Source organism: Globicephala melas, chromosome 12 (assembly GCF_963455315.2).
Source record: "Globicephala melas chromosome 12, mGloMel1.2, whole genome shotgun sequence".
Lineage (NCBI taxonomy): Eukaryota > Metazoa > Chordata > Mammalia > Artiodactyla > Delphinidae > Globicephala > Globicephala melas.
In genome coordinates this window covers 58979506-58997908 of record NC_083325.1, presented here as the reverse complement: position 1 = coordinate 58997908, position 18403 = coordinate 58979506, and the positions used below count along the sequence as shown (strand labels likewise).

The 18403-nt window shown below is 33.5% G+C and overlaps 1 protein-coding gene across 4 annotated transcripts in view; it reads right to left on the bottom strand.

The window, feature by feature from the left end:
• Positions 1-18403, bottom strand: part of MAP4K3 (mitogen-activated protein kinase kinase kinase kinase 3) — a 188724-nt gene that overhangs the window by 32360 nt on the left and 137961 nt on the right. Inside the window, exons 14-19 of one of the 4 annotated variants that reach the window (XM_060309558.2) lie at positions 17545-17603; positions 16207-16269; positions 7940-7998; positions 6349-6381; positions 2256-2294; positions 1954-2007 (exon numbers count right to left, since the gene is read on the bottom strand). In XM_060309558.2, the coding sequence (XP_060165541.1) occupies positions 1954-2007; positions 2256-2294; positions 6349-6381; positions 7940-7998; positions 16207-16269; positions 17545-17603 (307 nt within the window). The remainder of the gene's footprint in view (positions 1-1953; positions 2008-2255; positions 2295-6348; positions 6382-7939; positions 7999-16206; positions 16270-17544; positions 17604-18403) is intronic. The other 3 variants (XM_030857860.3, XM_060309559.2, XM_060309560.2) reach the window with 3 other exon arrangements.

Here is an 18403-nt window from a genome sequence, read left to right as displayed (position 1 = left end):
ATATAAAAACACAAGCAACAGTTGGTTTAAGGAAAAATAGCAAAATGATATAAAAATATATTACAATGTAAGCTTCATTTTTACTACTGTTAGATATGGAATATCTCTGATGAAGCTCATCAAAAGCTATATACATACTCTATGAAATTACTGGCAGAATTTTTTGGTTGAAGCTAAGATTCCTTACAACTCAGAACTGGAGTTCTAGAAGTACTAAAAATTAAAAGATTATGGAGCATATACTCTCAGATGAGCAGACTGAGGCCCAGAGAGGTTAAGTGACCTGATTCAAGGTCACAGAGTGGTGAGGTAGAAAGGAAAATCAATGCCCCAGCTGCTTCTCAGGTGTTTCTGTCACTCTACCATGAAACTGCATCTTTCTTTAAAAACAAACAAAAAACAAAACCCCCAAAACTAAAAGGACTAAATATTAATAATTACGTAAGTGAAAATATTCTCCCCTCAAAAATACATTTATATCCAAATTATTTATTTGAAACATATCAGATGAAATTTAATCAACTATATAGTAAGACTCTTTGTAGCTGTAGTAATAATTACAGCTATTACTGACTAATTTATAACATTAAACTACAGGATATGTTTACTGTCTTTGTAAATTTTTTTCAAAGTTCTTTTTTTATCAACTTGTGCTATGGACTGAATTGTGTCCACTCAAAATTTGTAGGTTGAAACCCTAATCTCCAATGTGCTTGTATTTGGACACAGCGCTTCTAGGAGGTAACTGAGGTTAAATGAGATCATATGGGTGGGGAGCGAATCCAACAGAATTGGTGGCTTTATAAGAGGAAGAGATCTCGATCTCGATCTCTCTCTGTCTCTCTGTGCACAGACTGAGAAAAGGCCACGTGAAGACACAGCAAGAAGGCAGCTGCCTACAAGCCAGGATGAGGGCCCTCACCGGGAACTAAATCTGCGGGCACCTTATCTTGGACATCCCAGCCTCCAGAACTGTGACAAATCTCTGTTGTTCAAGCCACTCAGTCCATGATATTTTGTTATGGCAGCCTGAGCTAAGACATATTTTGGTACTAAGAAGTGGGGTGCTATTGTAATAAATACATAAAAATGTGGAAGCAGTTATGGAACTGGGTAGTAGGTAAAGGCTGGAAGAGTTTGGGGGTACATGCTAGAAGTATAGACGTTAAGAGCAAGAGGTCAATGAGAAAAGAGGAGAGCCGGTGAGAAAGCTTCCATCTTCTTAGAGAATACACAAATAGTCATTAACAGAATGTCCTTTAATGGATATTAAAGGCCATTCTGGTGAGGTCTCAAGATGGAAATGATGAACGAGTTATTGGAAACTGGAGGAAAGGTAATCATTGTTATAAAGTGGCAGAGAACTTGGATGAATTGTGTTCATGTTCTAGTGTTTTGTGGAAGGAAAATCTGCAAGGGATGAAATCGGATAGTTAGCTGAGGAGATTTCTAAGCCAAGTGCTGAAGGAGAGGCTTGGTTCTTTCTGACTGCTTACAGTGAAATGTGATTATATTTGGAGATAGTGCTTCTGGGAGGTTATTAAGGTTAACTGAGGTCATAAGAATGAGGTCCTAATCAGACAGGACTGGTGGCCTTATAAAAAGAGGGAGAGAGATTTCCCTCTTTGCATGCACACACTGAGCAAAGTCCATCTGAGGACATACTGAGAAGGCAGCCACCTGCAAGCCTGGAAGAGAGCTCTCACCAGGAACTAAACTGTCCAGCAGCCCAGCCTCCAGACCATGAGAAATAAATACCAGTCTATGGTATTTTGTTAAGGATGCCCGAACCGACTAATACAATTAGAACAGAGAAAAGGAAAGAAACTGTGGTACAACCCATGATACTACATTATTAATGATATTAAAATTACTTCAATATTAAGCTGTCAGATTTACTAAATCAGGTCAAATGACACTTTTTCTTTTACCAAAAATGGAAACAGAACTTACTGTTTAGATTCATCATCATCCCCTTCATCATCTTCTAAATGTGCCACATGCCCTCTAAGGATAAAGAAGGATAATTCCACTGTTACCAAATGGACTTTACCACCAAAACAGCTTAAGAAGAAATTTGAGAAAATGCAGGAAGGACTACTGTAGGACAGAATTTTATTTCTATGTCTTTACAGGATTCAGGATATTAAAACAACAACAACAACACAATCTTAGGCTACATGATAGAGAAGGGGGTAAAGGACTTTACTCATCTGTAACAAAGTATTTTAAGCTTAATTAAAAATTAAAGTTACCGCTGATGTAATTCTTCTTCAACAGACTTCAGAAGACTCCTTAGGAGAAAAATAAAAATTAATGTGAATAAAGCAAAGAAATACTAAGTACAATTTTTCATCACTTTAACCTTATCTATACATTTAAAACACTTTTTTACTATTCACTAAAAACTTGCTGTAACGATCATCGCTATACCATAAAACATCAGGTTATATTTAATGAGGTATCTATTTTCTGTTGCTAATGTCTTTATACATGTATTTTAAATGAACAAAATAAATCCAAGTGTTTATTGAAAAATACCAATTCAGACAAAGGACAACCCACCATGAAATGTCACAACTGGGACTGACAAAACAATAATTGCAGGGTCATAGTCAGGGGTTTCCAGGATTTAAATTTTACCTGGAATATTTTACCTGACACCTGAAATTATATTTTCTTTTTCTTAATGTAAGAAAGGTGACACACTTTAAAAAAACATCATGCTCTCAGGCAATCCTACAAAATGAAACTCAACGTGTTGGATCTCTGCAAAAGCATGCATGCATGTGATGTGAATACATGAATGTAGTAGCACTTTGCTTTCACAGAAGACACTCACTTACCTGAAGTATCTGTTCTCCAGTGGTGTACTGGCAAACACATTTACACTTTTGGGAGACTAAGCCTGTATCAGACCAGGTGCGAGGATTTTATCATTAGGAGCAATTTATAAAACTTTGATATTCAGGAACGTAAGAGAGAACTCACGGCATTCCTGAAGTTCCCTTACTTCTTTTCACTGCAAGTTCATGCAACATACCTCCTATATTATACTCTTCAAGCATCAGAAACTCAATAGCCTTCTTAAAGCTAACGAGATAGAAATACGGTTACTGACAGATTACTGTGGTAAAAGTGATTCAGCAGAAAATTTACTCTCCTCTAATCATTTCCCCTTCCTATATATAGTGGAAAAAACTGCCCTCAGAATTATCAAAGCATAAAACCAGAGAAACTGAAAGGTATGGTTAGCTGGTATAAATAATTAATAGAATAGACTTTAGCCATCAAATGTTTTAATCAGGATAGTTTAATAACAATTTAAGTATTAAAAAGTGACAAAGTTTTAAATCTGGACTTGTAAATGACATAGGAAAACCATAAACTAATTGCAAATCCTATTTTGCGGATAAAAAAATTAAGGTACTTCAGTCAAATGTATTACCTATTCACAAAGCTCTTCAAGGACTAGCTCTAAGAAGACAGGACTTCTACCTAGAGGCAGTATAGCAAAATGATGACAGGTTGTGAAGCAAAGACAGCCTGAATCTGAATCCTGCCTCTGCCACTGTAAGCTATGTGGCCTTCGATAAGTTACTCTGATTTTCCTAAGCAAAATGGGAATTACAATAGTACCTATGTCAAAATGTTTATCTGCAGATACAATTAATTATTTCTTTGAATAGTATTTCAGAGCACAGTAAGTACTCAATTAGTGTTTTCTTTATTATTATCAACTAAGCAACATTTCTCTAAACCAGCAATTCTCAAAGCACGGTCTGGGGATCCTGGGGGTCCTTTAGGGTCCGGTAAGAGGTCTGCAAGGTAAAAAAACTATTTTCATAATCTAAAGCACTTTTTTTTTTTTTTTTTTACTCTTAATTCACTCTTTTTCTTTCTTTTTTCACTCTTACTATTTCATTGAGAATGAAACGCTGGAGTTTTCTGGAGACTATGAGATGTATGATATCATAATAGATTAGTAACAGATATGAGAATCCAGCTGTCTTCTATTAAGCCAGACGTTAAGGAGATCTGCAAAGAATATAAAACAATCCCACCTTTCTTACTAATATTATTTTGTTTCAGGAAAAAAACAGCTATTCTTCATAAAAAATGTTACTTGTGGTCCTCAACAAAATGTTTGCTGTATTATACTGACATATCTAAAGCTGCTTCTAAGTATCATGAGAGGAACAAAGTGGTGTTGCAAAGAGGGTACCATTAAGAGGTGGCATTTGAATTGGTTCTTTTTTTTTTTAAAGACTTTTTTTGATGTGGACCATTTTTAAAGTCTTCATTGAATTTGTTACAATACTGCTTCTGTTTTATGTTTTGGTTTTTTGGCAACGAGGCATGTGAGATCTTAGCTCCTGACCAGGGATCGAACCCACACCCCCTGCATTGGAAGGTGAAGTCTTAACCACTGGATCACCAGGGAAGTCCCTGAACTGCTTCTTAAAGATGAGGAATTTTTTAATACACACAAAATTTTTTTTATGATAACATGGAATGAGTATATTACTATTTGAAATAAATATTTTGAAAAGTTTTCAGTTTAAATTTCCAGTACTATAAATATTGATATTTATAAGTGATATAACCAAAAGCTCATTAGAATCCTTAATAATTTTTAAGACCATAAAGGGATCCTGAGACTAAAAATTTCAGAAGCACTGCTTTAAATTATTTTACCAAATTAAATGTAATATCTCTGAACTGTACAGTGGGCTTTCACATCATCTTAGAAGATGTGAAAACAAACTTCTTCTTAAGCATGTGACAATATTTTTTGAGCCATTTCTTTTTCCAGTAGAGAATATTAGCATTTGAAAATAATTAAGAGGAGAATTTAAATGTAGTTTATTTTCAGTTTACCATATTTAGTTGGACTTATATGGCATTCCACTTTTTAAAACATTATCTTCCTGGGAGTATACGTTCTGTAAGAATAAGAGAACATGAAAAAGCAGCTATCCTAAGGCTAGGGACTCATATGTATATTTTTAAATTCATTTACTTGTAAATTTCCTACTATGTGTTAAGATATTTTGTTAATAAAGTTACAGAACTCATGAAGTCTTAATGAAAAGTAGAAAATATGATTTGCTTTTCATCCTTTATAAAAGAGAAAATGAAATATGGCTAATTTGCATAAAGGTTCATTTATACCGTATCTTGAGAGCATTGGAGAAAAATGTGATACTGATTTAATCACCAATACTGGATGTGACATAATAAATAATGTCACTATTCACTGGTCTACTTGGATTCCTCTATTATGGAATTCTGAGAAAGTAATGAATAAAACAAAACAAAAATGATGCCCTCATACTGAACTACTAAGTCAACTGAAAATGACCAGAAAATCTGGATGAACAGGTTAAAAATGGAAAAACATGCAACATAGATCATAGATTTAACTGATAAAGTGAAGAAACCGATAGGGAGAGGAGTCAAAAATCACCACCAAAGTATTTGGCATCTTTGAATTAGCTGCTGGTTACTAGAACCATTCAAAATTGCCTAACTGACTCAAAACAATCTGTAAGTACTGCCCTGATTAGATTTGAGAACAAACCAAAAAACTTCCCTATTTCTTTAAAACCGAAAAGCAATTTTATTCTCTCATATTCACTTGCTCTTACAATCAACATTGACTGAGTAAACACTACAAATAAGGGCAACTAATGTGTATTAAACCCTAAATGTGCTAAATGCTTTACAATGATTATTCCATTTCACCCTTAGCATACTATGAGGCAGGTGCTATTATAATCCCCATTTATTAGAGAAAATTGAGGTAAATTTCTCCAAGTTACACAGTTTGTAGCAAGAGACAGTTCTGACTCTGGATCTGGCATTTACTACTACTATACTTAATTATGCCAGGAATTTCCTTTCACTACTATTTAAGTCTTTAGAAGAGAATTCATTTTTAGAACTTTTGCTCTACATTAAAAACAAAATCAGAAATAATTTAGAGTTTTCTTTTAAAAATAGTATTTTGTTGGTTTAAATAGTCAGAAAAGTTGACCCCAATAATAACAATTCAAAAGAAAACAACCCAGTAAGTCAAAACACATATGCATTCTGTTAAAAAAACAGACAAACTTAGTTCCTGCGTGGTCTGGAATAGGCAGAAACCCATAAATGGAAATCTGTCTGCCTGATCACCTATGGAGAAAGCAGGAAATCCTGTGAGTTTTAAAACACTGCCTAGTCACAAGAATAAAGCAGACATAGCAGTACAGTAAGAGAAGTGCTACATCCATGCTCATGTCACATGTATGTATATACCTGTACACGAAACACAGCCAAAGGGCAAACTTTGGGGCAACCTACCTTGCCAGTGATTCGTTATATAGAATAAAGTTCCTTAAGCAGGGATCCAATTAATCAAAAAATGAAGGTTGGGGAAATTATTAACATTTACCTAGCCAAAGTAACTATATAATATGAAAATGTCTAACAATCAAAAAATCAGACAATGGGGACTAAGGAATCTAGAAAAGCATTTAATGATAGGCCATTTTGGGGGTATTTGTGCAAGTATATAATATAAAAATATATTTAAAATAAACCAAAGTAAATGAAATATTTTTCAAAATTATACAATCTCTTAAAAATACATCAAACTTTGCTAACAAGATCCTTAAAACTAGTGACCTGAAATTTAGACAAAATAACACAAAAACACATCAGAATTTATTTGCTAACCCATTATGAGACAAACTTTCCTTTGTTGCCCATCAACAAATCAAGACAAACTATAAACAGCAAATATTACTATTTTGATAAAATTTCATTTTTCAACCAGGGAAATTTTAGACTTATTTTCCATTTTAGGAAACATAAGGTTTAAAACAAAAACAAAAACTTCATGTTATTTAACTGAAGTTCAGCAAAATCAAAACTAATGCATTTCTCTAGCTTGTCATTCAAAGTCGTTTCTGGGTTAAGAAAAGAGTATTTAAACATTTCGTTTATAAAAAAAGAAACATGATTTTGCATTATTATCTCTAAATCTGAGTTGCTTGTCTTTTAGTCACTTGCTTAACTTAAGATATTAACATATTTTAACTAAACTATGGGTATATAATATGTCTCAACCCTCTAATGTCACTGAAATTATATTTGGAAATTTTAAGTAGTTCTGATTATTGAAATAATATCTACATATAGCTGGGAGATTTTGGCAATTTAAATATTTCCCTATAAATTAGCTTTTATAATGATAGTTCATCCATGAACTCAGGAAATGAGACTCTACGGGGAAGAGCAGAGTCCTGTCCCCATATCTTGCTAATTCAGGCCTACGAACATCTTAAATTGTTACACCCTGTAAGCTGCCTTTTCACCACCGTGCTGCACCACCTAGACAGTGCCTGGTATACTGCAGACCTTAAACAACCGTTGGATTTATTTCTTGTATAAAATAAATAACTTCTAAACCTTTAGACATATTTTAACGGCTATCTACTTTTTAAAAGACTCTTGACAGCTAAAAAGTTAAGACAAAGATTTTTAAAGAGTGTGAATATTTCCATCTGTTTTCATAGGCCAACACATCTGGGAGATGTACCAAAGCAAGTTTTGTAAGTAATAAACAGGTCAACTTTGCAAATAAAAGAAATAAATTGCTGAAACATATACTCATCTTTAGTTGGAATGTACTTACTTTCTCTAACAGGTAAGGTCTACAAAGTAGCTTGATACAAAAAATTTAAGGTGACTCTCCCCATTATGACAATTATTGAGTAGATGATTAGCAAGGCAGTAATAAAGAAAAGTTAAAAGCATGTTATAAAATATATCTACCAGACTAGTACAATTTACTACTGTAAATATTTAAAATACAATTAATATATAACATATTTTAAGGCAATTTAAGTATTCTTAAATTTAAATTTAATTTTAAAAGAATTTTACTTACTTGTTTGCACCTAAAAAGTAACTACTTTGGTGTCCTTGTCCGTATTCTAGTTGTAGATCCTAATAGTACAGAATATAATATTCAGCAAAATAGTAGTGTATCACAAATCATGATACACTACGCATATTGTCTTTAAAAGAGAAACCCCAGACTTCAAATAAATCTGTATTGCTATATGTTCTTAAAAAGAAAGCAAGGTAGGACTTCCAACAATAAAAGATTTCAGAAGTTTGTAGTCTTAATTTATATATTTTATTATTTAAGTTACCAAAATTTTCCTGGGAACTTGTGTGAACACCATATGCAAGTTTCATCTATGGTTATTGCTACTGTAATTAACATTTGTAAAAATCAGTTTTTGGAATGAAAAAAGCTGAAAAAAGTATTTATGCTCAAGCTATAATGAAGCAAAAATGATTACAGAAGAGAACAAGCAACAAAAATCTTGGTTTGACTTTGTATATAAAATCTGCAATAATTATGTATATATACACATTCACATATTTCTACTACTGCTTCATGCAGGTAATAATTTTTTAAAGGTTAAAAAGAAGGTGGTCTTTCAAAGTGAATTATACATGTGAAATTGCACAAGATTATAAACTAAATTTAAGGACTTTAAATATTTTTTTAAAGAGTTAAGTAGCAAAACTTCAAACGAATATTATTAAGGCAGTTCTTCAACTATTTAAACATTTCCACTGAACGCTGCAGGTTGTAGAGTTAAGAACTGAAATTTAAAGGAACTAACAATCTATGTGCTCAACTGAAATGCCTTCTTGAGGAAAAAAAATGATTTCCAACAACCACGGAAAGTACAGTTTCGTTTTCTCCCACTGTATTTCAAGCACCGTTTTAATGATTAAGGGGGAATATTTAACATTTTAAATGAATTTTATTTTCATTAGAATATAGTGTACTTAAAGCGCTATCTAGTTTTACAAGATACTGCCAGATGCACAATGAGGACTTAATGCAAAAGTTACCTTCTTGGAGCAGCCTTCCAAGACTGTCCAGGAAGATAGGTGTAACCTTCTTCGCGACTCCACGGCATTTAACACATAGTTCTCCTCTAGCGTTTACACTGACTTTTAATTAACTTATTTACAAGTTTATAAAAATAGTAGCCAGGCTATAAGCTCCTCAAACAAAGGAAAATTGTTAAATCCATCTTTTTTCCCCACAGCCTAGGGTCTAGCATCGTACCTGGCACACACTAATTAGGCCCTAAGAAAATGCGTGTTCAAATGCCATTTGTTTATTTTACTGTAAACAGATAACTAACACTTCAGCCTCATTAAGATATACATAGATAATTATAGATCACACAAATACTAAGCCTAGAAATACAAGACTTCTAAGCAATACATCACATTTAAGTGAAAAGTTAAAAGCCAAAAGCCAAAAGCCTGGTTTAGACAAGGCTCAAATTTTGTCTTCTTCAATAATTGTGTTCTTCCATGCATAATAATATATGTTCTTACCAGTGACAGAAGAGATAACACATCATAAACAAAAAAGATTAGTGAACTGTCACACTGGTATCACATAAAATTCTAATGAAATTCGGATACCTGTTCTCTTTAATTTGTAATGATAGATCTTAATAGGATGAAATTGCTATTATCATAAGACTGCCACACAGTTATTATGCTGCACTATTTAAGTGGTCATGACTTTATATAGGAGACTTTAAGCTTTGGTATTTAGTAAAGAAAAGTACTAATCTCAATGAATACCTTTCTGAATTCAACTTCATTTTCTTCAGCTATGCATAACTGGGCCCTTCTACCAGACCAGCAACCTCTTTAGCCAATATAATCTGTTAAGCCTTTAATCAAATGACAGCTTTCAAAAGCGTAATTTGTGCAGAGTGGCCATGGCTTGTGTTATATAAATATAGATATGTCCTAAGAATAGCTAGCTCATCTGCTACATGACAATTACCAGGTTGATGATGATAATTTAAAAAAAATCAACTGATATATTTAGGAAGGTAAGAGAAGAATCTGAAATAACTAATGAAATATTTTAATAGAAAATGGACTGTAAATTCACATACAGAATAACATTCAGGATGGGGAGAAGTTGCTGACAGATCCAGGTCTGATGATTAAATGTGGCATGTGTTAAGCCCTACCAGGAAAGCTAAAATTGAAAGGGTTTCATTCTTTATTAATTCCTTCTCCGTAAATCAAGTTATGTTTTAGCATCCATAGGGAAAGAAAACAAAAACAAAACCCATGTGCTAGGCATGTCATCAAGGAAAAGGATTGCACTAAGTCCTTCTAATAAGTAGTTAATCTCATTTAATTCAACTATTATTTACTAAGCACTCATTATATGGCAGGAATTCAGACAGCAAATCAGACAAGAAAAATGAGAATAAATAAAAAGGAAAGGAAGAAAAGGGAAACTTGGGCAAAGTTAGTAGTCATTTACATATCTTTAGGGTAGTCTAAGAAAGACTGATCTAAAATGCTTTCCAAAGGGACTTGGACGCTATTCTGTAATAGAAAAATGCTACCAAAGTTATGCTTGGAAAAGCACTCAAAATAACTCTATAAAATGATGGTAAAACATGGCCATTCTTTATAAGCTAAATAAGAATACATTTGAACATGCCAGGATAGACATAAAAAATTTAGTAGCATAAATCAGGCATCAACTTATTAATGAATGACAGTGTTTAACTACACAAAGTCAAAGCAGTAACAACATGGATGGCAACATGCAATAGCCCAGTATAGATTCAAATTGAACACGCAGCAAAAAATTTAAGATGGTCAACCTAAGCCCAATTAAAATATCTTTTGGGGTCAGAAAGTCCTAACTTCAGTGTTTTAATGAATAGAGGAGTACTTGTGAACTCGGATAGAGCCTCTAAGAAGACATGGTCCCAGCAAGAGCTGAAAAAGAACAGAGGATGTGGCGTGGAACACTGGAAAAGAAAAATACATGACCAAGAAAATCTTATTATTGTTTTTTTTTTAAAACCCATCTGGAGATTACAAAGTCTATCTATACCTGATGAGAAAACAGCAGGAAGTCAAAAGAATTGTTACAGTTGGCTACAAAAACACTAAAGAAAAAATACTTTAACAATATGTTTTAACCAAGAAAAAAGAGAATAGCAGAATTTTTTCTCATCAAAAAAATGAGAAAATATGGCACACAAGTAAGGTGTTAGGAGACACCTTTTAATGTGGTAGATAATTTACAGAAGTAAAAAGGGACTAAACCCTCGATAATTCTTATTTCTTAAAAAGAAAAGCAAGTAGGGTCAGAACACTAACTGAACAAGCAATGTTCTGACTAATAAAAGCAGAAGACTTAAGGGGACTCAAAGTGAATAAACATGACTTGTATAGCAAGGCTGGAAATGAATATCAGCAGGTTAGTTTTTTTTTTTTCTTTTTAAATTTTACTGAAGTACAGTTGAAGCAGGTTAGTTTTGATACTCTAGAAAATGTCCTGTAATTGTGCAGTTATGAAGGTGAGTTTTCCCTAGAAATTGCTTCATATATAATAGGTAAGAAAAGTGACCATACAACATAAATTTTATAGTAAGTAATAGTTTAACAGATTTAAAATTAACAAAGTTGATGTTTCTTTTCCAGAATAAATTTAACTTTATTTATAGACTTTATTCAATTCTGACCTAATTCAGGGGTAATCTTGTAGTACTTCTGTTATGGTTACTGATAATGATAAATTGGGTATATCTTTTGGACATGTTTTTAATTATAACCTAAATACTTTATTCTTACTTTTTCAGGAATACTGTAAGTTTCTTCAGAGCAATGATTATGTCACTACTTATGTTCCTCCACAGTAATTAACATAGTGCTTTACATATACAGTTGACCCTGGAACAACATGGGTTTAAACTGTATGAGTCCACTTATATGCTGATTTTTTCAATAAATACATACTACAATACCATGTGATCTGCTGTTGGTTGAATCCAAAGAGGCAGAGTCACAGGAAGGCCAACTATAAAGTTATACTCGGATTTTCAACTGCTGGTGTCTCTAATCCCCTTGTTGTTTAAGGGTCAACTGTTCTTACCTTTCAATATGTTCAATATATTCTTCACTGGTATATGGGCCAAAATGCCTAGTAGAACTAGGAAAATTAGAAAAATTAGCAGCAGCTGAACAGATGTGTAATATCTTTTAATGTAAAGACAGCATCTTGTAGACCGGCTATATCCATTCTTATGGTTATGGGCAAAACTCTTATTATTATGGAATTTTGCTGAGTTTTTTTCTTTGTTTTTTTAACTCAGGCATCTTTCAAAATTTAAAGACCTTTCTACTCACAAACTAACTCACTAACTAATTTAACTAATGTTAAAATTCAAGCTCTGTTACTCTGGTTTCATATATTATGACTGCCTGATTAAAAAAAAAAAACCTTTACTATAGTAATGATTCTAAATTCATTTACAAAAATCATAAGATGAATACCCTTAGCACTTAAAACAATCAGAAAGCATTGATGACATGGAAGTTTTAGGCAGCAAGGTCTTTAAGGGGGTAAATGTTTCTTTTGGTCCCAAAAGATTTAGGGCTGTCATCTTGGTGCCAATTGTCTACTAAGATGACAGCCAGACATTTTGGGTCCATCAGGTTTCTAGTGGCCAGCAGTAAGTATTTAAGAGTTGAAATCCTGTTCACAGTGCTAAGGTTTTAGAACTATGAAAGTAGGAGACTGAAATAATTATGGACACTTCACATCAAAAAACAAAAACACTAATTTGAAAAGACACATGCACTTCAATGTTCATAGAAGCACTATTTACAATAGCCAAGACACGGAAGCAACCCAGGTGCCCATCAACAGAAGATGTGGTATGTACACACAGTGGAATATTACTCAACCATAAAAAAGAATGTAACATTGCCATTTCCAGCAACGTGGATGGGCCTAGAGAATGTTATGCTTAGTGAAATAAATCAGACAAAGACAAATATCATATGATATCACTTATATGTAGAATCTAAAAAATAATACAAATGAATCTATTTACAAAACAGAAACAGGCTCACAAACACAGAAAATAAACTTATGCTTACCAAAAGGGAGAGGGAAAGGGGAGAAAAAAGTTAGGAGTATGAGAATAACAAACTACTGCACATAAAATAGATAAGCAAAAAGGATTTACTATATAGCACAGGGAATTATACCCAGTATCTTATAATAACCTATAATGGAACATAATCTTAAAAAAAAACCCTGAATCACTATGCTATACATCTGAAACTAATGGAATATTGTAAATCAACTATACTTCAATAATATACACATACACACACACCAGAAAATAGCAAGCGTCAAAGAGGATGTGGAGAAATTGGAACCCTTGTGCATTGCTGGTGGGAACTGTAAAATGATGCAGCGGCTATGGAAAACCGTATGGTAATTCCCCCCAAAATCAAGCATAGAATTATCATATGATCCAGCAATTCCCCTTCTAGTTATATACCCAAAAGAACTAAAAGCAGAAACTTGACAGATACTTGTATATCTAGGTTCACAGATGCATTATTCACAATAGTGTCCGTTGATGGATGAATGGATAAACAACATGCGGTTATACATATAATGAAATATTATTCAGGCTTAAGAAATTTTGACACATGCTACAACATGAATGAATCTTGAAGATGTTATGACATTATGCCAAGTGAAGTGAGCCAGTCACTGACATTATTTGTCACAAAACGACAAATAATGTATGGTTCCACTTACATGAGGTACCTAGAGTACAGAAAAATTCAGAGACAGAAAATAGAATGGCAGAATGGGAGTTATTGTATAATGGGTAAGGAGTTGCAGCATGAGAAGATGAAAACGTTCTGCAGATCAACAGTGGTGATGGTTGCACAACAATATGAATGTACTTAATGCCACTGGACTGTACACTTAAAAATGGTTACAATGGTAAATTTTATGTTATGCATACTTTACTACAGTAAAAAAATAACTATGGAACATATATGTTGATTAAAAAGAGAGAGAGCATGAGCACAAGACCAGTATTAGTGGGAAAAAAATATTGCCATTGTTGGGTGGAGGCAATAGTGGTTTAGGTGGAATTGTTGAGCCAGGGTGCTTAGGTCAAACCCCAGCTCCACTATTATTCAGTTGGGTGGTTAAAGTCGATTTCAGCTTCTATGCACTTTAAATCCCCTTATTTGTAAAACAAGGATTAAAATTTAACATATTTAAAGTGTTTAGAATATAAAGCCTGGTTTAAAAAAACTTCTAGGTAAGTGTTAGCTTTTATCATTAAAAGTGGGCTTTTTAAGGTTGATTTTATAAATAGTAGGATCTGACAAATATTTCATTCATCCCTCTTCTGCCAGAACTATCCACAAGTTAATTGTCCCTAAAGCCCGTCTCTGTCACAAGACTCCCTTGTCAGCTGCTCCCTCTATCATAAGAAACTACTGATTATGTAAGGGGTGTGGGAGGTAGTTCTAGGGAACAGAGCCATGATAACTCACTCAAGTTACTAGGCTAGTTACACACAGGGTAGAGAAAAGAATATTTGTAACTCTAAAAGTAGTATATTTCTGGTTTTGATGTTGTATTTTCCTGGAGAATATTAATACCTAAAACAGTCAATTTAAACTTTTGATTCTGTGGTCTTTTATTTCCACAACAAATGTCACTATTGTCATTCTAGCCTACATATGCCTAATTCTGAAGAAATTTTCAGTGCAGAAATCACTGGCAGTGCTGTCTTCAGGCACTGCACCTCACTTGTCCCCTCACATGGTTAATTCTGGCCTCATGCTTTCTGGCCTCTCTGGGCCGTTTACTGACTCTTCTAGTGTTCCAACTGCTTCTTCCCACCTCCAGCGTTGGTTCTACTTTTGACTGCAAAACAGGCATCACCCCTGTGGTGACCAATTTTCTGTACTTTCTTTCTTCAGACCTAACTGGGGAACACATGCAATCTCATGGTTTCATCTATCATTTCCTCTTTGGTGACTTCAATCTTCCTTTTCTGAGCTAATCCCATAATTCTAGTAGTAGTGTGACCATTCCATAATTTCAGCTCTTTATCTGCCGTCTCTCAGAACTGTGCCAATGACTGTTCCCACGTTAATTCCCATGACACTTAGTAGTCAACTGTCCATTATTTTCCTGGAAAATATATAATGGTTCCTATACAATATTGGAATCAGTCTTTTAGTCCTTCCCAGAAGGCAGATGAACCATATTAACCCAAAAGCTTTCTTCCTTCTTTGACTTCCATAGTACCTATTATATGTTAGCCTTTCCTCATCAATAGTCACCACCAGAAAAAATTTTGGCAATGCACTGTACATTTTGTTGCATGGCTAAGAGTTTATATATACAAATATTTTCCACTGATCCAAGACTGCAACTTTCCTAAAAGAGAAATTATGTCTAAAATCTCTTTTATGTTCTACAAATGTTACTGGGCATAGATATAGGGATTTATATAAAGAATCATTTCAACTAACCAGAATTGAAAGAGGTATGTTATTAAGGCAGAAAGGGAGGAAAGAGTAGGAAAATTCAATTGAAAAGGCAGAAAAGTGGAATCTAGGAGTAAATATGGAGGCAACTTGGGGCCCTGGCCAGCTACAGAACTAGAAAAAACTATTTAACAGCAACTATTAAAAGTACTATTTAATATTTACTAGGGTTAATTGCCCATCTTTTCTTACCTAATGGTAAGATAGCCTTAATATTTATAACTTCAGGGAGTTTTTATAACCCAAATTTTGGCCTGAGAAAACTGGATACTTCATAATGCTACAAAGTTAAATTTTATCTGAGACTGATTTCACTGTTAATCAGGGGTAAATTATTTTTTTAAATTATATATATTTTATTTTTGTAATACATGGATATGTATATATATGGATGATTTCTAGTTCACTAAAACAAGTCACATTATTCAAACTGGACATTTTTATAAGGAAATGTAATTTCTAAAGAAAAAAATCCATATCTGAGTGAGAAAAAAATGTTCTTATAAAAAAGAAAAAACTTTAACTTTTTGTTGTAACGTTATAATATATTCGAGTAAATATGTTTATTTAATGTGTAGAAAAAATTGCTATCATCCTTTATATATGGTAGGTTGCTAACTGGCAGGACCTTATAAAACAATGCTTAAACCGGTTCATTAAAACTGGACAAAATGTTTGATTAAAAAACGCTGAAATCAATTAAGACTAAAACAACGCTGACAAAGAAAATCAGAAGATGAGAAATACCAGATTAGATCTTGCAGTGTAGTATATTTCTTCTGAACTGTCCAAAAAATCATCACTGTCGGGCTGTTTAGCAGAGACCAAGAAACCCAAGTTATTAACACTTAGACTAAAAGCCACAAATTCACAATGGGAAACTCACAAGTGAAGTAAGTCCTGCTAACATAACTTTATTAAGGTAAATGCAAAGTCAAATCAGATTAAGGAGCTTCTAAAAAAGCAACAGTGCAACAACTTTCCTCTATAATACAGTTACTAAATTAGTACAGAATTTAAATACATGCAATGGTAAGTTAAAAAGAGAAGCAGAAAATAACAATTGGCATTTATAAACATCATGATTATGTTTTCTTCTAAACCTTCTCCATCTTCTACATAAAGGTCAGGCTTAAGTATTATAACATGATCATTTTAAGAATTTTTCTTTAGCATTCCTTTCCTCCATGCTGGTATACTGAATCAGAGCAACTCTTTAAGTTAAAAGGTTAAAGACTCCCTTTGTATGCCTTTAGTCAAGTGGGTTAAAATAAGCATTTAAGAAGAAAGTTCCCACTTCAATCCTGAGCGTTCATTAACAGTTACTTTCTTCTCATTATTAAGCAGAAAAGGGAAAAAAATGAAACATATAATCTGGAGCTTTGGTTAAGTAATTTCATTAGGATTAATTCTGTTTGTTTTTTAAGTCTCATTTTTTATTCTTCCATAGAATATTAACATCTCAAATGTTTGTACAGCATTTTGCTTCTGAGACTGCACCTAATATTTTATCATATATCTGGAAAGGGGTATATAAAAAATTAACAAAAAAGAATCATGAAAAGAATGTTTTAGCAATCTTTAAGTAAATGATAAATTTAATCTGCTCTGTACACCTAGTCTCTCCTGAGTCTCAGTTGCTCCAAAGAGATTGGATTCTGTCCTGATATTTAGAAAAGGTGGTTTACACTCTTAAAAAACTGCCCATAAATTTAATTAGAAGATATGCTACTACTGGCCCAACACTGTAGTTTAAAATTGTGGCATTTGTCCTAATAAATACATATGTAAAAAGTCCCTCAAAAACTGCAAAGCAAAAATGAAAAAAAAAAAAAAAGGCTAGCATTAAAAACATTTAATCAACAAATGGTAAAACTAGTAAGTTTCTCCTAAAATAATTTTGAAAATATTCAATCTCAGCAACACAGATTTATTTATTCCAAATTTTAGAATTAGTTACCTTTTTATTTCCCCAAATGCTTTGAAAATATTAATAACTAGCTTTTGTAGTCAGTACCAACATATCACAAAGACTAATTAAAACATTTACTTTCAGTGTTAAGATTCCAAGACTACACTACTTACAAGTTCATGATGTGGTTCTGTCTCCTTCCTTAAGGGTGGATCAAACTTTACTTGGCCAACTAAAAGAGAAAAACAGTAAAGCCTTCATCTGTTTCCATATTTTTAATGATATAATAATTTTAAAAGTTACTCCCATAGCAAAACCTATTTAATTTTACCATCTACCATAGACTGATCACAATGCAAAGATTTAAATAAAGAATCTGTTAGCTGGAAAAAACCCAAGAAAGTCTAAGCTGTTAAAGCTTAATCTAATAATCCTAGGCCTTTTCTGTAGTAAAAAAAAAGATGATTAACAAAATTACGTGTACGTTACAGTCAGGATCTAAGGTGCTACTTCACTGTGACCCAGCATAAAATAGAGACAATCTTAACTCAGTACTTCGGTATACAGACAGCAATTCAGGCAGAGCTATTTCTGGAAGCCAGTCTGCAAGACGGTCTCTAATGAGTCCTGCCTCCTGGTGTTCATAAACTTGTGTACTTCCTTCCCACTTCCCTGGGGTGGTCTATGTGACCAGACGAAAACGGCAGAATGATGGCATATAACTTCAGAGATAAGGCTTCTGTCTTGGGCTCTCTCTACTGGATCACTTGCTCTGGAGGAAGTCACGCTGTGAGCAGTCCTAAGGAGAGGCTACACTGCCAGGAACTGAAGCCTTGGGCTAACAGCTCCGTAACCTTGGAAGCAAATCTTCCACCTCAGTTAAGCCCTTGGCAGACTGCAGCCCCAGCTGACACCCTGATTGTCATGACAGACTCTGAGGCAGAACCACCCAGCGAGGCTGTCCTGGACTCCTGACCCTTAGAATATGTGTGAGATAATAAATGTTTATTGTTTTAAGCTGCTAAATTTTGG